The sequence below is a fragment of the Centruroides sculpturatus genome, unplaced genomic scaffold, assembly GCF_000671375.1.
Source record: "Centruroides sculpturatus isolate CEXI.00-Female unplaced genomic scaffold, Cexi_2.0 scaffold1369, whole genome shotgun sequence".
Taxonomy (NCBI): Eukaryota; Metazoa; Arthropoda; class Arachnida; order Scorpiones; family Buthidae; genus Centruroides; species Centruroides sculpturatus.
The window spans coordinates 28,466-52,675 of NW_019385515.1; the positions used below are offsets into that span (position 1 = coordinate 28,466).

Here is a 24,210-nt window from a genome sequence, read left to right on the forward strand (position 1 = left end):
TTCAGGGTTCGCACTGCCAGACCAACAGCTACGCTTCTTACCAACCACCTTCTCCGTACAGGCCTCACCCCGTGTCTCCTCCGGCGCACGCTCACCAGTACGGAAATCCGGGCAATCACCAACTGGGTCTGGCCTACAGTTCTGCCCATCAGATGAGTCCCTACGGGCCGGCACAAAACCATTACGGTCCCATGGGTCAGGAGTTGTATAGTAATCGTCATTCGATGTATAGCGGCGGACGAACTCTTCAGCAGATGAAGGGCACTTCTTGGACCGAAAGCGCCACCACCACGCCTAGCGACATCTTACAGTCGTATAATCAACCGTCGCCTCGCCCCCCCATGATGGCGAGTCCTCCCCACATGCCTCCTCCTCCCATGCATTCTCCCCACGGCGCCATGAGCGCCACGTCGGCTCCGCCTCCCACACCGCATCCGCACTTTCGACAGTTGGCGGTGCCATCTTCAGCTAATCACTCGCCCCACTCCTGGTCGCAATCTCAGATCCCCAGCCCGGGCACCCTTCATTCGCCGCGCACCACCCCGTCGCCCCTACCTAGTCACGGCCGGTCGCCGGCTCACGGCCAGCCTTTCTCTCCACCTCCCACGACGCCCTCTCCTCATCATCCTCCGCCCGCCATCACGCCGCATCCGCAACCCCAAAAAACCGCTCCGCCGTCTCCGTCGGCCCTGACACCTTCCGCCGCGCGCCAACCCATGTGCACCAGCCCCACGAATCAAGTGGGGGGATCCGACCCCCTGCAGTCTCTACAGAAAATGGTCATGTTGGACGCGGAGACGGTGGAATCTCCCATCACTCGAGCCAGTTACGAAATGTCCAACAGTCAGACGAACACGCCGGTGGCCAGTCGTCCCGGCTCGTATTTTTCATCGGTGGAACAGCTGGCCGGAAGCGATCCCGGCTCACCTTATCCCACTTATTACAATTTAGATCAAAATCGACTGTGTACTCCGCCGCGTACCTGTCTGTCCACCCCCACCAGTTCCACCTACGCCTCGGCCCCCGATTCCACATCCAGCAATTCTCCTCGCAGCGATTCTCACGCCACCCCGGTGGGCGCCGAATCGTCGGCGGTCAACCTGGTCAACGGAGAAGCCAATCAGTGCAACAGGCCGGAATTTGAGACTTTCGCGGCCCCCGAGGTCCGAATCACAAACGGGAGCCACCAAAACCACGACCCGACGCAGGCGAGAGAAGAGTTGAGTCGGGGGTCCAGCGACTCGGACAACAGGGAGCAGCAGGAGTACTTCGGCCGCATTGGGTCCATGAGCGAGGCCAGAAACGACGTGGCCGAAGACGACAACTCTCTGACGGGCGACAAGGACAGGAAGTCGGGCAGGGGAAGAGGGAGGACCCCGTCGCACGACAGAGACGTCTGCGACTCTTCCCTGGACAATTCGGTGGACAGACAGCCCAAGAACAAGCCGATCCTCTGGTCTGCCAGCAAGAGAAATTCCACTCTGCAGGAGTTCGAAATCACAAACGGTCAAGTGGACGATGTCAACGACGAAAATTCCGACCGAAAATTCGCTCCCGCTTCGCCCCAATTCTACGGCCCCCTGAACAGATGGAACAAGATCTCCCCCGTCGAAGATTTGGGCGCTTACTCTCTGGGCCGCAACTGCCTGCCGGACGACTGTCTGCCCATCAGTCTGGCCTCCGGAATGAAAAGGGGCGCTCGACGCCGAAGGGCCAACTCGGGACCCCACCTGGACCCAGACGGCGCCCACCACGCCTGGGATCCCCTGATGCCGGGCGAAATGAGAGGCCAGAAGGGATTCAGGATGACTCGAAGGGGATCGGGTCGAAGAGGCGGAAGAAGGCGCGCGGGCGCCAGTTTGGGCACCGTCGACCGATTCGACAGACGAGATTACAATCCCTACGGTTACCCTCATTTGCATCCCGTCAACGGGCAGCACGGTCTGGTGGACGCCATGAAGTCGGACAAGGACGTGGGATGGCCGGGCCACGGAGGATATCCCATTCCCTCCCTGACTCCGGGAATCAACAGGGATCTGGTACCTGGAGAGGACACCTTGCAAGGAGCCAATTCTTCTCTGGGAGACTCTCCGGGTCTGAGAGGTCCCGTCTTGAATCCCGGTCTACCCAATTCGTACATGTTTCCGCTGTCGCCCAAGCTTCCAGCGGAGATGGGCATGGACGACAAATCCGGCTCCGTCTTCTCTTCCCTGTTGACCAAGGACGGCAACGTCAAATATCCCGAATTGATGCCGGACGGAATGATGGGAAACCAAAGCGTTTTGCAAGACCCCAACGCTCCTCCGCTGGTGCCGCCCAAGAAGAAACGGGGGCGCCCCTGTGGAAGCAAGAACAAGCCCAAACCTCCGGGCGAACAGAAGGAGCGAAGACCCTACAAGAGGAGGAAACGGGCCGAACCGGACGCGGCCACCACGGAACAGATGCGCAAAATTCGGGGGTTTTACTTCGGTCCCTACGTGCACATCAGCGGCACGAGGGAGAGGCCACTATCTGTCACCGTGGTCAACCTCCCTCCTAAAGAGGACGAGACGAAATTCCTCAAACCCAAAAGACCCTTTCCGCTGACGCCGGGACCCAAGCCGACGACGGTCGCCGAAATACCCAATTCGTCGTCGCCCGCGCCCGCGCCGGAAACGGAACCGGGAGGCGGAACGGTGGGAGAAAAGCATTGGGTGTGCGCCTTGTGTTTCAAAAACGGTCACTACCGGGGTTTGGGAGACTTGTTCGGACCTTATCGCTTCTTCGACCGTCTCAAACCCACCTTCTCGGACTGTCTGGAGTCGTCGTTCACGCCACCTCCCGAACCCTGTCTGGATCTGGACGACGAGGGCGACGACGACGGAGAAGACGATTTCGGCAGCGCCACCGAATCTTGCCAAAGCAACGGCCATTTCGCAATTTTGAACAAGATGCGCGCCAAGAGGAGAAGATCCGAATTGGTGCACGAATTTCTCAAAGCTACGATGTGCAAGAAAGCCAAAGTACCCGTGGTGAGTGACCATTATTTCTTTTGCGGCTCCACTCTTCTAACGTTTACAACCTTACTTTTCTAATCGCAATCTAACAGTAAATCTTTGTGATGATTTAATCTTTTCGGTTCGCGTAAACCGGTAAAAGTTAAGGCGTTATTTCTCGAAGAAAACGCGATTTCTTCCTTTCATCATTCGAACAGAAATTGCGCTTAATACTTAGGGGGAGGAAGCGATCGGTGTCGGACCAGACAATAGCCACCAGCGACGACACAGTGACGAAAGTAGTAGAGGCGTAGGTGAGGGAATGGGTAAAAATAAATAAAGTCTGCTTGTTTGAGTCCCTGGCTTAGAACAGGTTCTTGTAGATTACTCTTATCGTCCCCAATTTGGAACGCTTCCAAGTGTGCTCTGTTTTTATACGTGTTTAGATTAGTCTAGTGGATGCGGACGTATTTATCGCCAATAAGCGCGCCCTCCTTTTCTAAGTACGGGTTTACCTTCGGCCGCAATTATTTCCAAAATGCTTTATTTTATATAAACGTTAAAGTTCCCCTTTGATTTTTTTTCTTATTTTCTTCCGGTGGAATTTTTTCGTTCCACGCCATTCTAAAGGAATAATTTATTATCTATTTTAATTAAATTCGAATTCTTTTTCGAATCGGAGTAGAACGTAGGGTGGTGGGAAAGTCGGTTAACCGGGGGCGACTTATTAATACCTTATTTGAAAAATATATTTTGCTAACTTCCGTCCCATAAAAGGGGCTAGGAAAATCGAAAAAAAATGTTCCGGCCGGGCGTGGTAAATTAATAAGAAATTTGGTAATTTTTGTCCGGCCGACCGAGCCGGAAGGATTTAAATTTGTACGAATATTTCATCCGGTTTTTCGAATTTATGGCGGGACGAATATTACGATTTTTCTTTGTTTCGTAGACTTAAACGTGGGCAGAGTGATGCGCTAATGAATATTTTTTTCGGAGGAAATATCCATCACAGTCTGTGGTAGGAAGTGGAAGGAAATTCTGCGGTGGGGATTAACGGAACCATTTATCATTTTATTGAGAAAATATAATAAAACGCTCGTCCGAACGATGCCCCAAATACAAAACTATAACCACCTTTTATACGGCCGAATCGAACAGTTTTCGGCACGAGTACTTTTCTCCGCCTTCTTCGTATGGGCGCGAACGAAACACGTAAATCTGAGATAATTTGCGAAAATCGTAATTGTATTGTTACGGGAGTGGGGCTTAAATCCTTTTTGTGTGTTTCTTAATTACTGTTTATAATTGGAAATTAGTCGAGAAAGAATTTCTGCCGAAAATATTCGGCGGGCGAAATTCCGGCATAACATTGGAATCGATTAATTCCAAAAACAGGCGTAAAAATCTCGTCGTGGTTTAAAATTTCCGTTCGTAAATAGCGAAAAATACCGGAAACGGTCCTATAGATTTGTTAAGGCGTTAAAAGACTTGGTACGAAAGTTTTGATTACGTTTACCGAATTGGCATTTACTTCTGCACGATTTATCAATTGTTTCGCTTCTTTTAGACACGTGGGGAAGAATTTCGGATATTTGTGTTTCGTCCGTTTGCAAAAACTGTTTTCGTAAACGTTTGTTTTTGTTTTGCGTGAATTTTGGATGCGGTTGTTTGGGCGAAAAAGTAAAAATTCGCTTATCCGAAGTATCTTCAGGGGGGGTGAAGTAAAGGCAGGTGCGTCAGCGACAATCCGAAATCGAATCCGTTGTTCGGGATCTCGAAACTTGTCGTCGGCTTTTATTTTCGTTAGAAACGCCCAACGTCGTAAGCTTTGGACTTTTGTGGCATTCGGTCTTTTTCGTTTCGTTATTTATTTGGCACGGGCTTTTTTTGGCCGCGATCCACGAAATTACAGTTTTCTCCGTTGAGAAATATTGAAAAAGACCGTATTTCTGCCGTAAAATAGTATAAAGGCCGCTAAGTATAATTATTTCGTAGTCGAAAATGTGCGTAATACCAACGTTTCCGGTAACGGATCGGTATTTTTTGGCCTTTATTTCTTTAGGCTTCTCGATCCCTTTTCATTTTAAAATAATATTTTAACGCGGAAATAACGACTCTATAAGTCGACAAAGGTTGTAAGATTGTGGCTGGCACTTGGAATTTAATTCGTTCCGGCAGAACGTTCGAAGTCCGAATCATTTTCTTCCCTTAGAAATGGCGGAAAGCCAATTCGTTCTCGGACTCTACCCGGATGCCCGTTTCTATAAACAACAAATACACGATTTAAGATAAAAGTAACAATTAAATATCCTAAAAATAAATTAAAACACGGAGATGACAAATAAAATACGTAGATATTGTATCTTATATTAATAATTGTTAGATTTCTTTTACTCTGCGCCGAAATTTTATAAAATTATAACGATATAAATAACGTATTTTAAGGAGACGTTTCTAATTGTTACACTATTTTTAGACGTTTGGGCGGCGAAATTTAATGGGTACGAATGCCCTGGCGTGAAAATATGCTGTCGGAATTCTCCCGAGTAAATTCTTTATTGAAATTTCAAAAGCAAAATCGGATCCGCGTGGAAAAACGAAAACTCAAAATTCTCTCTCTCGCTAAACTTTCGATTTACGTTTTCGGATTGATATTCGTATAGCGATTCAGTTTCTATCAGAGGGATCTGGGTTCGATTCCCGCTCCGGGCACACTCTCTTCGTCTTCCTTTCGGTTTCTACCTTAGGGAGGAAACAGAATTCCCCGACAAAAAATAAATCACTAGACTATTTCTATACACCTTAAATGGGTCGTGCCTTCTTTTAACTACTTTTTCAAAATAAACTTCTTTACAGACTCTTTCTTATAGATTTATTCGAGAATCCATTATCTCCAGGTTAGATTAGACGAAGATAACATTTCTGATGCAGAAATGTATACGAGAAAGCCGAGTGTTTTTTTGATTATTTTAAAAACTTCGTAGCCAATTTTATTTAAATATTAACACGGATTAAATTAATCACGTACGTAATTAAAGCTGCATGTATATATATATATATATATATGTTNTCTTAATTATATATATAAATGATTAAAATTAAATACAAAAATCTTCTACACGTCAGGGAATATTACTCTCGTCAGTTCCAGTTTTACGGCGTATTATATTCTTCTCTATAATAATATTGCTGAGTATAAATGTAATTAATCATTCCGAAAGAAGCCAGCTTACTTTTTATTTCTGCTTTTTATATTCAATTTAAATAAACTCGTTATTTAAATTGTCCCCGCGCTTCGTTAGCCGTTCCGTTCTTTTTCGTTTTTCTTTTGAGGGTGGCGCCGAAACTGGTCGTTCGAAATCGGTTTTGCTTTCCTTTCCACGTGCGGATACGTTTTTTTTATTCTTATTGTTAAGCAAAGTCTACAAAATCCACATCCTTATTCCCTACCATGCCCATAGATATGGGCCGGGTAGGGAATATTCCTTCTCCATTGCGTAGCAAATGCCCAAAGTGTGCCAGAGTTGGTTAAACCGGTGGTAATTTTGCAGCGATTTTTTAAAAGTAGATAATTATATTAATAAATAACCAAGCGATCAATTATGATAGAAGGATTCTTAATATAAAAACGAAACGAGTGGCTTGACGACAAATAAATCGATAATTTTTCAACGTTGTTTAATTGACGGATCTCTTTTCGAGTACCGTAAAATAAGGCGAGCGTATTGCATTTACCGGTTGGGAATCTCAAATATAAATTTTACAGATTATAATTTCGTAAGTACAGTACGTGTGTAGGTATAAGCGTATAAATTTTGGAAATACCGGTTGGATTTTTACGTATAAACGTTATTAATAAATTCTAACCTTTCGTAATCATTAACAGTTTTCCGATAGAGGTTTCTACAAGAGCGGATTCATCGAAGCGAATGACAATTTTTTGTAGGAAAATAGTTCGTAGAATTAGGGATTGTGGAATCTGTTAAAGTACTTGTTGTAACTGTAGAAATTAGAAAGGTATTTATTGTTAAATCGAAGAATACAGTCGGAGTCCAAAGCTTGGAGCAGTGGAACGGAGGTTCGCGAATGACTTCTTGGAAATTTATTCCCAGAAAATAAGTTAGATAATGAAAAATATTGTTGTATTTTCGCCATAATAACGGTTACGGTAAATGCTGGTAATGCATCGATTTGACGAAAAAATAGACGCCGAAATTTCGATTGATAAACGCGTTTTTTTTTTAACCGCAGCGATTAATTTCCCAGCCACGCTGGCCCGTCCCTCGCCGATTAACGCATTGGCCGTAATTGATAAACGGATTAGCGAAACGAATTCCGCTATCAAAAATTCGTAATATTCGTGCGACCGGACCTATCGATTTTCGGAGTCATCCAATACCGGAAACGGAAGTTATAAGAGTTTGTACTTGGTTGGGGTGGGGTAGCGGAGCATGAGAATTTCTTGCCTTCGCTCGGCCTGGCGTAGCCACCACTTACGACAAATTTAAATTGATAAGGCGGTTTATATTAAAGTTAAAATTCGTAAATTAAGTAGACGAACGTGGCGCCATTTATGCTCCGGAGAATTTGCCGAAAATTACGTTTCGTGACACGTTTCGCTCCCGGTTTTCCGGATAAAAACAATGGCCGCTTATGGTAGACGGAGTTTAGATTCTGGTTAGGAGCCGGCCATGGGTTCGTTTATAGAAAAGATAGAATGACCGAATGAATTAAAGTTGGTCACTTAGTGATCTGATGTTAATTAAGCGGAGCACTGGAAAATCGTTACATCTGGATTTGCTTGAATTAATTAGTTTGTGAATAACACAGTGGAATGATAATACTTGCTAACATAATATTGTAGAGAATAACTCACGGTGTAGTTCATCCGGACAGTTTCTCGTTCCACTTTTGCTTTATTATTTAAATTTTATCTCCAATAAAACCTGGGCTTTAATCAGTTTTCCGTAATTAGTTTTACCATAGAACAAGATGGAAATTGTTTTGTGTAGAAATATTCTTAAACTTGGCCTTAGTATTTCACTAGGGCCGAATATAAAGATGAATATTCTATTTTTCGATAAAGCGGTGGTAATTTTCATAACGTCGAAGCAGAATTTCCAAATATAAACTTTAATTTCTCACCTAAATGAAGTTAAAATTACGAAATATTGCACTTTTCGCCATTAGGAATCGTTTGATTAGCTTCGAATACCATGGTAATATTAAGACCGGAAATGCGTACTTTAAATTTCAACCCATAAACATTATTCTAAGGTAATATTTTCTTGAATTATCGTTTTTCTAGAACACTTTTTAAAAATGTAGTAACCTTCGGTTGTCTACTTCGGAGCGCTCTCGACGTATTTATGCGTGTAACACTATATATAAGTTAAGATACACCTTAAAACATCTAAAGTTAATACTCCGAAAATTCATTATTTACCCCATTCGTTGTTAAAAGCCAGTTTTCACCGAATTGAATTTGCCCCAATTTTTCTTCTTTTTCGTAGTAATTTTAATAGATAAAGATGTAATATTTCCCTTGTAATTAATAAAATATGGGCTTGTTTATATTGCAGATATCCGTAAGTTCCGTTACCGAAGCCGTTGTTCCTGTAAAAAGACTCGATTCCGAAGAAAACTGTGATCCAGTAAGTTAAAATTTGATATTTTCTTTTACGAGAATCGAACGAAGTGGCTAAAAAAACACTTAAAAAACAATAAAAATTGCCGCCTCTCGTAACAAATTTTAGGCGGTACTTAACGGAAGAATAATCGAATTAATTTTATTTAATAATATTAAACAAATAAAATTTATTCTTTGAATACTTTCTGTTGTACAGTACTACACTTACTCCTTTAATAATTAGTAAAAAGTTTTCGCTCTTTAGCAATTAATAGATACTTTTATTTTTAAGTAGTTAATAATTAGCGAAAAGTTCTCGGCAACTACTAATTAATAATAATGAAAAAAAAAGTCATTAACTAAATAAAAATATTCTTATATATTAATAATCAACAACTAGTAAAAGTATGGAATACGTAATTACTTAAAATAATAAAATATTTTGATAATTAGTAGAGAGATTGAGGCCGAAGTTTTCACGTTTGAGACACGAAAACTTCGGCCGCAACCTCTCTAGTAACTAAATAAGGTAAAGGTGTTTTATTTAAGAAGCAATTTAATGCCGATTATTTCGGTTTTCGATAGTTGATAACCCGTAATATTTTCCCTTTAACTAATTAGAATCAAAGGGTTTATTATTTCGACGAAAATATAATAATATTACGGTGTAACGTTTTCGGTTCGACGTTCTTCGTGACGTTCGATAGTTACGTTTACGGAAACGACGACGTTTTTTCTAGTGAAACACGTCGTCGATAAACGTCGGAGAGTTTTTATTTTTAATGCAACCGGACTAATTCGATAAAAATAATTAATTGCGACTAAAGATCCAATTAACGCGAATACACACGATATAATTAAATAGTTTATTGTATTGAATTTTTGATTTAATTAGTCTTATTCACTTTGGAAAATTTTTAATTAAAATATTTTATATGTTAATCCTTCTTTATTGCCCATTTTTTTCTTCCCCCTTCGTATTAAAAGCTTACAAAATGAATTATTGTCAAATAATATTTTAATTAACTATAAACGAATAATAAAGCGATTATGGTTTTTTTCTTACATTAATAATACATTTGGAAAGATATCGACCGGAGTCGTAACCGTTGTACTTTATTAATAAGTCGATTAATCGTCGACTTTTCGATTAATCGATTAATTAATCAAAATATATTTTTTTTATTTTATATTATTAAATTGTTAAAATTAGATTTTTGTATTAATTAATTGAAGACGAGACGAGCAAGTATTTGGTTCCTTCTTTTTCGCTTCTATTTTACGCTTTTATAATAATTTAGGGCAGTTATATCCTCTGTAATATATTAAATCTTATTATTCCTTTATATATAAAACGTATTTTTATTATTAACAAGACACCTAAAACGCTAAATAAGAGCATATCGAACATACGGTAGAGAAGAACAAAATATAATAATACAACGGGGATCAAATTTTTTTTTAATATTCTTAATATTTGCTGTAATAATTAGCCATTAAATAATTTTTTAAATCGTGTAAGTAAGCTCAAAGTAGTACATTGTACTTTGCTAACAATCGCAATGTGTTTCGTTTTACTTTCCCGGCTGTTATTTACAATACATAACACGGGAAAATATTGAAAAATCGTGTGAAATTTGATCCTAGTCCTCCATCTTTTGAGATCCACGAACCCAGAAAAGTCTAAAAAAAAAAAGGGGAAACATTTCCGTGGATATATATGTACTGTACTGTACTGTGCGGTACTGTATTTGTGTTGGCATCTATTTCGTTTAATATCTCAGTATTGGTATAGATTAAGATACGAAATTCGGCACGTTAGCTTGTACTGTACATAATGTATCGATGCTATTTAATTTTGATGGTTTAAAGGTTGAGGGGTGGGAAAATCGAGGGGGTGACGTATCGTATCTCGTGAACGGTCGGATCGGACTTAACTAAGATTTTACTTGTTATTAGCATTAGGAACAATTTGGTTCATCATGATTAATTAATAATATAAAAGTTATTTTTAAAATAAAATGTCGTAACAGTCGGGAAAGTTACAGTCGACTCGTTGCTGGATCGCTTGTATTTCGTTTTACTTTCCGGACTGTTATATAGGGAAAGTATGGGGATCGATCAAAAAATTACCCCCCCCTGCCCCGAGATTTTTATATTTTTGGATTCAGGTTACCTTGAAACGTCGAGAAATGAAAAAGAATTCGGGGGCGATATCCGTATGTATGAATATTTGTGTGGGGGGGCACGATTTTGTTCACCCTGTTTGAAGCTTAATAACTTCTTTGTTTTTTGTCGAAAATTTCTGAAATTTTCCATCGAGGTTTGTTTATTAGGGGGATCGGTACTGTTGAATTTTGGTGATTAAAGGTCGAGGGGGCGGGGAGATAAAGGGGGTTATGTGTATCTCTAGTAGGGTCAGACTTTGTAGTGTTCTCGAATTTTTGCTATTGATTTTGAAATATTAGTTAATGAAAATCTTCGTGAAACGAAGCCTTACCGTATACCGAGACGGAAGTCTTCACAATGTTTTATTATTCTATTATTAAATTGCTCATATTTCGGAATGTTCGGGCAGAAACAATGTAACTACGAAAAGGATTGTACTTTTGTTCTCTTAACGTACACGTTAACCTATATACCGAAGATACGGGCTATCGCAACCGTCCAAAGATTATTTCTGTCATTTAATCAAAGAAGGCCACACGTTGTTAAGCGTTAAAACATTTGTTTTTCGCGTCGATCGATTTGCATTCAAAATTATTAAACCGAAAAAAGTAGAATGCGTCGTTGTTGCTCTATATTCTCTATAAATCTGTAAGATTAACCATAAAAATCCCAAATTATACACAATAACATTTCTTTACAGGTAAATGTATAAAATTTTCTTAAGCGATTGGAATTTAATTCTCTTCTTCGTAATCAAAGTATTATACTTCAACATAAAAAGCAAGAAAGAGATGTTATTTAGCTTCCTAACTTAAAAGCGTAGTACAAAATTACTCCAATTACAGCGTATTCTGTAATTGACAATGGCCTAAAAGCATTATTAATGAGCCACCTTCAATTATAGATCATCGATAGGCCTTACCTGGTAGATAACTTTCGGTTATAATAGACATTGTAACTGGAATCTTTCTTGTTTTTATTTCGGATAACGAAGTGTAATTCGGTTCGTTTAATGAATAAAATGCTCTTTTCTCTTGCTTAGAAATTATTTAAAAAACGGGAAAACCAGGCCTAGGAAGATTCGAAAAGATCGATTACGGGCCTGGTATTCTCTTTTAAACTATTGAGAAAAAAAAATTTACGATTTGGAACGATTCAATAATTTTTTAGAGGATGCGAATATAATGAATATTAAAGCTTCTTCCCAAGGATATTTACATTTTTTCTCCCGTTCGTTGTTTACTTTAAGAGGAAATAAATTGATGTTTACTTTTTTCTGTTCAATTTTTTTTTCGTACCTTGTACTCATTTTAATATAAACAAATTACTCAATTATCTAGCGGTTAAAATTTAAGGAATAAATCTGTAAAGCTGAAAGAGAAGTTTAATTTTAGGACCGCGTGTCTGTCACACTCCGTATAGCTTCTTCGAGAACTGTTGGTCGTAGAAAAGGGTGGTCGACGGCACTTTTTTTTTTCTATATTTTAGAACGTTCGCAGAGTAAGCTGCATCGCATTTTTATTTTATTTATAATATAATTATCTCTATTTTTGAGAGGTTCTTAATTTCTGTTATTATTGTTATTATTATTAAAACGATGAAAAGTTAAGTGAAGATCTCGTCCCTTTAGGAGGAAAGTACTGTACACAATTCTTAACTATTTGATCAGAATCGAATGATTTTGGAAAAATTGGAGCATATTCAAATATTTAAAGTAATTTTCCGTGTATTTTTCGATATGGATATTTTAAATTTATTGTGGTTATTTTTTCGAGTCGTGCGGATTGAATTAATCGGATTTCTTTCCATCGACGACCTCGATTAGACCTTGGCTTCGGAGTGTGGAAATTGTTTTCGAGCAATTAGCTGCGCTATTTTCTTGTAAAAAAGAAGTTAATTATGGAGATAAGATTTGCAACGACTTAAAAAGAAATTGTTTTACCATTTATGATCCATAGAAAATGTAATAAGCCTGCAGGCTGTCGGCCTTTAATTTTACGAGCCACCGTAAAGCGAGTAAACGACGAAATAATCGATTCGTTTCTCCTATCGTACCGAGACTAATCGATTAATGCGGCTAAAACAATGGAGTAATCGATCAGTCGATTCCTAATTGGCCGTTCTGGTAAAATTATGTCGGTTTTTCTCTTACAAAAATTCAAACCGGGCATAAATTGAAGTAAATCGGCACATTAACCTCGATTTTTAAACTATTTACTATTAGAGTTTTTAGTAGGAGAATATTTACAAGTGCTTTTGTGTTATAAACCTCTACGCTGTTTGCCTTGTAAACATGTATTTAAACTTTTAATTAGGTTTTTAAACTGGGAATATTTGGCAATTAGATTAAACTGACCCGTCTAAAAATTATCTTCGGCAGTTTTTTCCCCCTCGGCTCCGTGCTTACTATACGTCTATCGAAAGTTGCCCGTCGCAATTTCGGTATCGCCACAGCAAATATATTTTCCCTCGCAACGTTCTTCCCTGTCTGTTCTTAATTGCAGTTTTATGCTCTTCTAATCTCTCCATTAAATTTCTGCTTCGTTGAACCCATCTAATTTCTTCTTCCGACTGGATACAACATAGGAATGTCGTATAGACAGACCTATTTTCTCAAAATCTTTATCCCATTCTTAACGATTACTCTTTTATATGTTTTATTTTTAAGGATTTCCTAAGATTACACTTAAGAACCTTTAGAAATTATTTATGCGCGACTATATACAATTACATAATTTATATTTTCGTCGATAATCATAATTATTAAGATTAAAATAGCGTTAATCTTAATCCTCCGATAGCCGTATTCGTCAGATTCCTTATATTAATCTAAATTAAACCTTTAAAAAAATAATAATAATTTAGATTAATGTTATAATTCAGTTTGTTAATATAACAATTTATATGAATTATTTATTCTTAACTTAAAAATTTTATTTAAAGAATACGCCAAATAATAGAATTTTTATTTCACCACCGAACAAACACGATCAGAAATTCAATTTTAAATTGAAAATTTGACAAAATCTTCATTGTGTATTAAATATTAAAGACTTTAAATATTCATTAATTCTTAAAATGTATCATTCCGAAGTCGATATAATTGTTTTTTTTTCTAATTTACTGTTTAAGCAACGTTCTCCGAAGATCCAAAAATTCAAGCCACTACATTTTCATCAATTAAGCGTAAGAAAGCGCAAGATTCCGTTCGTTGTTTCTTGTATATCAAAGTATATATTAATAATTTAATATAAATTACTTTAAAATTGAATATAGAAATGAATTTAGTTTCTTTATTTATACATTAATAATTTGGTGAAGTCGAAATTCTATCAAATATACTTACTGAAGAAATATGCTGTATCATTCAAATTGATAGGAGGAAGCTGTAGAAAAGTCTGCGATCAGCAAGTTTGATGAGCAAAGTTGTTATATAAAACAGCATTGAATGTTGCTGCTCAAACAGTAAATTACGGAAAAAATCGTATTATTTTCGGAATAATAGATTTTAAGAGACGGTAAACATTTAAGTTGTTTGAAAAATAATGAATATTTTATCACATTTTTTTTTTTTAATTTAAAACTAAATTTCTAATGACGGTTATTCGTAATATAAAAAAAATTCCGGTTGCTTTTCGAGCAAAATTTCAATGTTAATAATAAATAATTCAAAGAAACTTATTATGAAGCGAATCAATTTTTTGAAGAAGAAATATTTCTTTTAGTTTTTATTTTCATTTGATTTTCATACTTGCTTGATTATTAGATTGATTTGAAGAAAAATTAAATAATCACATCCACTTTTAAGGACGAAATTGGTTTTTAAATTCTTTTTTTTTTTATTAATAAAAATTTCACGTTATAACAGATAATGTAAAATTGTGCCGTGGAAGAGAGTATGGATTTCTTCTTTTTTATAAAATATTCCGGGTTAAAGTAGTTACTGCAGTGGCCTCTCTTTTTAATAAACGATTGTTACAACTATAACAACAATGATCGGTTTGCCTCATCATATAACAAACTCCATTGTTATTTGATTCTTTTACCAAGAGATTTATTTGCCAATTTTATTACAACTATTCCAGCTTTACTTAATTCTATTTACAAAAATGTCGTCTAAGTAATGAAGCCCCATCTTAGTTCTCTTGGTTCTCTGCTCGCTGTTAATACATCTTTTTTTCTTTCTTTATTTCTTACTAGGATTAAACAACTTCAGTTAGATCTCTAGAGGGAGGTGAGCATGTAAGGTCTCCTCTTTCTTGCTGATAAATCTTATTTTCAAAGCAGAAACAGTAAAGTTAATAACCAGATTGAAAGTAGAAAATATTTGATTTCGGAAAGTCCCTTCTTATATAGAAATTTTTAAAAATCTTTGAATTGTATTAATTTTTTTTTTCCTTTGTAAATTCTTTAAAATCATAATTGAAACATCAGGAATGCAATGGGGATAAAATTTATCCATAGATTAATTAAAGAATATTATTTTTCATTCTTACGATTATTTGAATTTTTGTATTAAAAAATCATCTGGTAATTTAATTAGTTTCTAATTATTTTTCGGTAGTCGGATCGTACGTCTTCGAAAGCATTTAAATTAATTTATTTAAAAAGTGTTTTGTCGTCCAACAGGCAGGTAAACCAGATCAACAGAACGAAGAATCGGAAGCCGTGTTGGAGCCTTCTCTTCCACCTCCGCCTCCTCCTCCTCCTCTTCCTCCTCCTCCCCCGCCCGCGAGTCCTCCCACGGAACTTCCGTTTGATATAATTGGACACGATAAAGAATTTTGGGTCCACGAAGATTGCGCCGTTTGGTCCCAAGGAGTGTGTCTAATAGGACAGCAGCTACACGGTCTGCAAGATGCCGTGCAAGACTCATTCGAAATGGTAAAGTCCTATATTCCCCCCATCGTCGGAGAGATAGACCAAAAATAATCACATCTTCTATTTGCATTTTTAGCTCTGTTCCAAGTGCAGAATACAAGGAGCATCTCTTAGCTGTCTAGTTAAAGAATGCACAGAGCAGTTTCATTACATCTGTGCTATCGACAAGGGTATAAAACAGTTTTCTTTACTAAAATAACTGTAACATTGACTCGCGTATAGAGCATAATGTATGAAACGTCGAATTTAATAAATTAACAGCATTGGAAATCTTAAGACAAACATCGAATGCAGTTACCCCGTAATTTAAAAAAATCCATTCAAATACTTGATTAGAGACAAATACTTTCGGTTTATCGCGCTTAATCTTAATTATATTTTAAAAATAAAACTTATATATTGAATTTTGGAAATTGGAAAAATTACAATTGCGCTTTTTATATTATTATTATTTTATTTTATTTTATTTTTTTTGCAGGGTGCGAAATGGACGATTCGAATTTTACCATGTTGTGTCCGAAACACAAGGTAAGTCGACGTCAGATTAATTCGAGGGATTAATAATAAAATTCGGTTTATCGAAATTCGGCTAACCATTTCAGGAAATCGGGGCACGGGCCAACGAAAGAACGTCCGAAATTTGCAAGGAGTAGGATAATTTCTGAATTAAAACTCTCGTTTGTGACCTTCAAAATTATAGAACTTCAATGTCAATTTTTAATGAATTAGTTAACTTTTTTGCTCGAAAGATATTCTTCTTTACGTGAACGGAAAAAAACAGAGAAAATACAAAAATAAATAATTTGTAATAAGATACAAAATAAAAATACAATAATTGGAGAAGATTAAAATAGTGGGAAAATTAAATTTATGTAAATAACTAAGGAATCATCTGTTTATCGATTTCTAGTAAAAGTTTTAACAGAATTTTATTTCTGTAAAATTTTAATTAAATGAAAATCAAATTCTGGAAGTATAATTACTTAATTTAACAATTAATTTAAAACATAGGATTTTTTTAAAATAAATACATTAATTGATATTTCAATACGCGATAAAAAAAACACGTCTGACTTCATTCCCAATCGTTAAGTAATTTTTTAAGTAATTCAACAACGGTAGGCACCGAGTCGAAATAAAACGATTTAAGGCATTTGACGTAAACAAATAAGGCCCGTCAATAAATCAAACGGTGCAAGAGTTTTATCCGCCATACAATTGACGACTGTTTCCAAGGCCAATACGTAAGAAAGAGTGATTTTGTATAGAAGATTCGAATAATTACTTCAATTTATTTTGGAAAAATTTTATACACAACACAGATTCGGATCCGAATAATGTTAAATATACATTTCTTCTGAGTTTTCTTTTCGTTTGGTAGCTTTTATATAGCAGATTTTGTCCTTTCGGGTTTCTTTATATTAATGTTTAGAAACTGTTTATTTATTTTAATATATTGTACTGTACGTGTACATTTTTAATAAGCAAAGATTAGAATACAATCGAAAGAAATTAAAATATTCTATAGAATATAATTAGTATTGTGATTTGCTTCAAGTTTTGATAGCAGATGGCTCCACTTATCCGAGTGTTTTTTCTTACAATGGTTATTAATGATTATGTTATATACTATAGTATATAATAGAATGATAAAATAAGTTATTGGGATTTTTAAATACATTATATTAATTCTAACGGTTCCTATATCTAAGTATGATTATTAGAAAATGTAGCCTATATTTATACAGGTAGGGACGAAAGTGTTTTTCGTGTATTGTTAACGATAAAGTATACGAATACAGTAATCTTCTGTTAACGAATTATTTTAAATTACGAAAAATTTCCGCTTAATTAACTTACGAATGGTTCTATTATTATAAATATAATTCTAGACGAATAAGTCATTCCAAATTACCAGAAATTTTATAGAAAGAACTAATAATCTGAAATACTTATTTCGCAAATCTAGATGCTGCCACGGGGAGCCATATGATTCTAGCGCAGCCCAAAGGTGCACCACACTTCCGATATTCTATATAATGTCAGTAATATTTATAATAAATAAAAATATTTAAAAAAACTAGGAAAAATAAGAATAAAATTTTATTTTCTTTCCGCGTGTTGGAAAATTTCTAAAAGCGAATCTTTTCTTTTCCGATGGTAAATTACTGGCTTTTAATTTCTTTAATGTCGGAAAATCGAATAGAGAATTCTCCATTCGGTCTTCCGACCGGGTTTTGGGCGGTGTTTGAATCTCCGCTCGTTGGCCACACTCTTAAGAGTGTGGTAGGTGATCGGGGATGGTCGAAAAGTGCCAAATCTTCAAGCATTAACTTAAAAGATTCGGTTCCTTTTATTTTCGTTATTCACAATTCAAATACATTTAGATGTAATTTTTAAAAAAATAAGTTTACGTATTGCCTGTTTGTGTGTTATATTGCATTTTGCCTATGTTGAATTGTTTGGTCTTAATTTATACTTCCTTTCTCGTTTTATGCCCCGTCAAAATGCAAATATATTGTATCTTCGGTTAAAATATCTTGGTAATTATGCAAAAATTAATTTAAAAACTTTGATTTTCTTGAAATTTGCTGGCAGCTTAGACCGACAAACTAAGCGTGGATCGCGTAGAGTAATTGAAAAGTTGGAAATTTATTAGGATAAATGAGTAACAGTGTCCTGTAACTAATTCTTGTATAACTTCAACGCGTAATCCTCCCCACCATTGTTACTTTGGAGTTTTCGTTCTTCGGGATTTATTTGTTTTTATTATTTTTGATTTGTGACGGGAAAGACGTTGTTACGTAGAGTAATATGTTGTCAAAAGCAGAAGACGGTAATGTGTTAATCTTGCATTAATTAATTTATTTTTCAGAAAAAACCACGAATGGAGAAACAAACATCGAGTGACGGATAAAGATGAAAATCAGATCAAAATGTGTATTCCTTTGTTCCATATTTTATGTCATGGACTAGAGGGAATCATTCTACCGATTTTAAATGTGCCGTATCTACGCATCTACGAGATAAACTTTCTACTCTTTCACTCTTAGAGGAATTAAATTAAATAAATAAGTAAATAAATAAACATATATTCGGATGACAGACAAAAAAAATATGACAAGTGCAAACAAATTTGCACACAGTCCATACCAAAACTATTTTTAATTCCTCCGGAAGAAATTGGTTTTGTTAAAATCTGGTGTATTTTTCTCTTCTATTGATTCGACTGTCGGAGGGCGTATTGGGAGAGATTGCACGCTTGATATATATAATACATCTCTGTTGATTCATTGACTACATTGTTTGCATGTCATGGCTTGCTGTGAAGGTGCAATCCCCGTTAAGTTGTAGAAGCCCATTTTTTGTAAGTGTCTTAATTTGTTGTGTATAGAGTACAGTAAGATCTGTATGTAAGTCTGTACTTAATATCCTAGGAAGTCGATCATCAAATCTCAGAACTGATGTATATTCCCATCGTAACGAAAGTTTTACTTTCATCGCCTATAGAAGCATGAGTACAAAATTTCATCAGACCAGCGTATTATTGTTACCGGCCAGTCGACGGGAAGTGAGAGAACTTTGTTTTGCAATGTACGACGACGTCTGGAAAAAAATTAAGTAAAACGACAACGTTCTCCCACTTTCCCGAACCATCCGGTAAATTTTAGAGCTTAAAAACAAATAAATAAAAAAAATTACCAATCTGTAAAGGAATTATAGTATAAAAGTTGAAAATTGTACTATCACAAATATGAAAATTTCCTTTTGCCCTCGTGAAGATGTTGATGTGCACAACAGGGATTTTGGATATATCATATGTTTGTGCAAATACTAGTCCAAGTTTTTTGCAGCTTTTTGCTTCGTGAACTACCGATGAGAAGTTGTTGGATGGATTTAACAAAAGTGTATATATACAATTATATATATATATAGGCCTCTGTCCTCGCCACTGCCCTACGAAAACTTATGTCGAGGTGGATGCTGGGATGTAGGACAGATGGCATTACGCCATATCTCAGCTGTGTATCATTGGTGTTGTCTTAAAACACCATTAGTTGTGTGATGTACATACCCAACAGTGTATGATCATGTGAACATACCCACAGATGGAATAAACAGTCCAACCTCTTCCCTTTCCTGTCTGTTTATTAAAAATAATTTTTCCGATTGGTTTTAAAATATTTATTGCCTGTTTAAATTTCTGTACATGGGAATACTGTAAAATCCATAGAAAGTTATAAATGATAAATATGGTTAAAATATATCATTTTTGCTTCGTTGTTTAATTTTTACACCGGTAATTAGTTTATGGTTTTGTATTCCAAATGGCCCGGGCATCGACGTAAGAAATATTTCCAGCGTTAATATCATTTTTCCATAAACTTCCTTGGAAGATCTCATTCAGACTCCAAACATCCCTTTTAAATTAAAAGTTCTCAGAAACAATCCGTTATTTTTGCCGTCGCTTTTAATTCTTCCTTTGGTTAGATAACAAGTCTTGCCCATAACGTACCCATTTTATTCAGATTTCCAGAACTAAACGAATTGTTAGTATTAATAATTTATCGCGATTTGCACCGGGGAGTAAAAGGAGTTTCAAATCAAAACCATGGCTATTTTACATATTAACGAGTGGTCGACGAGAATCACACATTTCATATTCTGTATCTTTAGACGGTAGTAAAATTAAGAAAACCTATTGCAGCACGTGTTGTTGCGGTTTCTTATAACGCAGAGCACCTTATAAATGGGATCCCCTCCGCGATACAGATAACTCTCAAGACCTTCACACATCAAAAACGGTATTAAACGTTTTATTGTGTACAATACGGAACAAAATGTGTACGATTTGGTCCCGATCGAGACGAATTTACAACGGATCGATTCGTAGAGCCGATATTTTTCGACAATTTCAAATTTGGTAATGACGTCAAACATAAAACGACTTTTGAAACTTCGCGGATACGAACCTAAAAGTATAAATTAATACCAGAATCTTCGAGATTTGCATCATATAATTTAAAATACATTCGAATTTTCCATATTACAGAAGTTCAGTAAAAATACGTAATAACCGTTAACTTCCGGCGGTTAAGATGACCGGTCTGCCGCTCCGGAAGACTCGGGATTCGATCTGAGTTTGGTTTGGTTTATTTGTATAGACTGCACTCGGCGATAAACTTCTCAACAGATGGCGCAGCTAGCGAACTTACATGGTCTATAAACATAAGATGGGACACCAATGTTCCGTATGGAGCCACCATATTGTTTCTTCCAAGGTCTCTGTTTACGCAGTAAAATTCACGTTCCTTCGATATTTACAATAATTTACACGTTTGTTTTTTTATGATCAGCAGCAATAATTTTCTAAGATCCATTCTTTTAACTTCAAATTGCGACTTTTCAAAATGTATGTAAAAAATTCGGTTACGTTATACTACAAAATTTATTGCAAACACTTCGTAAATTTATATTTTCCACATTATTTTATGCAGCCTCGAATTCTCAGTTGTTTATCCTTGGTTCTTCTGTAATATTGGAGCCATTTAGCTCTCCCGGTTTTGTTAGCGAGAAAACGGACGAAATCTTACAAGGTTCCGTGCCAAACATCAAACCATTTGAAACAAAAATAGATAACACGAATCCCAGTTAATTGAGATCGAAAAAGAAAAGCAAATTCGCCCTACAAACACCGTATACGCTACCGCAAAGGAACCAATATGGCCACCGTTGCAACGCATCACGTATTGTGTCCAGACCTTGTTACTAACACTCGATTTCTAACTTCCTGTTGTTGCTAATCGATGTTTGTGAATATATTTTTATAAATATTGTTTATGACGTTTTGAGATAAGCAGTGAAAATTTACAACCTAAAACAGTATGTTTTGTAGTATATTGTGTTAGTTTCATTGATAAACTTTCCAACGATCCAAACCATTGTACCATCCTCACAAATCTCATTGGATACCATTGTAACTTCCTCACAAATCTCAAGAAAATATAAAAGATAAAATGGAAATACTACAATCACCGTAAAAGACGATATCAGATGACACTTTCAAAAGTGTTAAAAAAAAAAAAAAAACAAAAGATAGTCGAACCATCTTCTAATCGTTTCCAGAGGAAATAAGCACCGAGGAACCAGAACATCAATTGCAAAATAATGCAGCCGAAACGTCACTCTATATTAATATCGTATTATAATAAAATGTAAAATTTAAAAAAAACAAAGAAATGCTAGTTACATCCAAACAATACGTGAGTCAATAAAAGAATGTTTAATATTAGAACTGAGTATTACAATTATTATTTATCAAGACCAATCGCTTTTATTATTTTATAGTGGATTTCCAAATAGGTAAGTGTTTATCAAGCTGTTATAGTTTATGAATACAACTGGAAAAATTACAAGTGAATTTCAACCGAGGAAAGGTCAGTTTACGCCGATCCGGACGAAACCGAAAGGAATTTGTTAATAAAGATGTAAGTTTCTGATTTGGAACGGGTGAATTTACAGTCGTGAGGATATTTCGTAGTATAATTGTACTATTCTATCATTTAATTGTATATATTGTACTAAAAAATACAATTAAACGGCCACAGAGGAATACAGTTTAAAAACAAACTTTCCGGATGTTTTCAAAGACCCAAAGTACGAAAATATTACATGCATTATTGACCAATTAAACCCTGGAAAGCTTTTATACGCTTTAAAAGATTTTTTTATGTAGGTAATTTGCGTAAGATACGTAATTTGCGGAAGATAAATCCAAAGGTTCAAAAATTAATGTTTGCTCCAATTTTTAACCGTTTGGAAACATTGTTTCCGAAGCATCCGTCTAACGGATTCGGAAACTTAAATCTTTATATTTGGATTAGATATTGTGCCATAGTTACACTTCTGTGCGGCAATTTTTTTCCGAATCCCACTTACCTGGCCGAAATTATATACCTCGAAGGTGGTCAGTTTTATACGTTTAACTCCGAGTGTTGCAGTTATGTTTCTTTGTAAATTGATCTTTCTACTGAAACTCACTGTACTGAACTTTCTGCTTGTACACTCAGGAAAATGGCATAGAAGAGAAAAATTAGTTAGGTCTATTAGGAAAATGTTTTTTCAAAAGCCAGAAAGAAAATAAAGTTGTTGCGATATAACAAACGAAGACAGGAAAAAGAAATCGAAAGTATAGATCATCTACTGATGGAGTTAAAAATAATAGAATGCTCGAAAATGATGAAATGAAACAGTTGCCAAAGTCTGCTGGCTAAAATAGTGAATTATTTTTGAGGCAGGTCTTGAAAGTAAATTAATGCAAAATGCCTAAAGATATGGTCTAGATTTAAAGGTATTCCCTTTAACTCTCCACTATTATTCACCTAAGGCCTTAGTATACCCGTAATACTTTTCAATCGGCTTTACCACACACCCACAATTGCAAAGTGGTATGGTATAGGTATGTGAATGCTAAACCGAGTTTTATATGTGAAGTTTGTATCACTTTATCAAAGTAAAAATATCCAGCAACGAGTTGCTTAACTTTCCCGGCAAGATTTAAAACTGAGTTTGCCGATATATGTTGCGATATTTTATTTTAAAAAGCTTTTATATTTTTAATTGTTATGAAATAACAGAAAGCTTAATTTTGAGGTTAGAGATGGGTTTTATAAAAAAATTGTAAATGCTAATGAGTAAAATTATCATTAATTCTGACATACAGGACCTTCTTTATCTCCTCGCCCCTCAACTTTTAGTCACCGAAATTTAACAGTATCGATCCTCCTAATACAGAAACCTCCCTGCAAAATTTCAGAAATTCTCGGCGAAAAGCACGGGAATTATTAAGGATTATCCTGAAGAACTCGGCTTCTAATGTACTATTTTAGATGCGGTTTTTTGCGTTTTTGTGAGAAATCGAACATATTTTTAGACCCATCTAAAAACCAGTCTCGGAAGAGGGGGTACCTAATTTTTGCACCCGGTGAAAACGGGTAAGATCGGCTGTAATCTAATAATCTTAATCTTTGTTATCGTTACTTTCTGCCCGAGCAACGCCGGGCTCATCTGCTAGTATATACAGTAGATCCCCCTATAAAACCGTTTCCTATAGTTACCATTCCTATAAAAATTGTGGCATTATCCGTAAACAACGGTAAAAATAACTCCTATAATACGTAAAACGTCATCGGGCAGCCGAACTACTTACCCGCCGTCCGTAGCGCCACGCTACGGAGAGATTTCTATCGTCTGGACAGTATTATATAAATTATATATAAATTAGGTACTGTACATATAATTATATATTAATTATATATAAATTAGGTACTGTATATATAATTATATATTAACTTAATTTATTGTAACTTTATTATAATTAAATATATATTTTTCGCCGTCTAGCGTCACGCTACGGCGAGTTAGGCGACCTATCGTCTGTTTAGTACTGTAATTTTATACATTTCTTGTGAAAGAAACATTTCTTATTTAACGGCCATAAAAATTATTTATATTAATGATGTCTCCAAAGGTCAACGAAGTTTTCGCAGAAAAATA

General features: G+C 36.3%; 1 protein-coding gene across 4 annotated transcripts in view; it reads left to right on the forward strand.

The window, feature by feature from the left end:
• LOC111639710 (mediator of DNA damage checkpoint protein 1-like) overlaps positions 1–20,076 on the forward strand; it is a 44,541-nt gene extending 24,465 nt beyond the window's left edge. For 2 of the 4 annotated variants that reach the window (XM_023385644.1, XM_023385641.1), the window contains 6 exons: positions 6–3,011; positions 8,558–8,629; positions 15,403–15,657; positions 15,731–15,824; positions 16,133–16,182; positions 16,257–17,237. In XM_023385644.1, the coding sequence (XP_023241412.1) occupies positions 6–3,011; positions 8,558–8,629; positions 15,403–15,657; positions 15,731–15,824; positions 16,133–16,182; positions 16,257–16,307 (3,528 nt within the window). In that variant the 3' untranslated portion in view covers positions 16,308–17,237. Of the gene's footprint in view, positions 1–5; positions 3,012–8,557; positions 8,630–15,402; positions 15,658–15,730; positions 15,825–16,132; positions 16,183–16,256; positions 17,238–17,623; positions 17,666–18,529 lie in introns of those variants that run through there. The other 2 variants (XM_023385642.1, XM_023385643.1) reach the window with 2 other exon arrangements.
• The last annotated feature ends 4,134 nt before the right edge of the window (positions 20,077–24,210 follow it).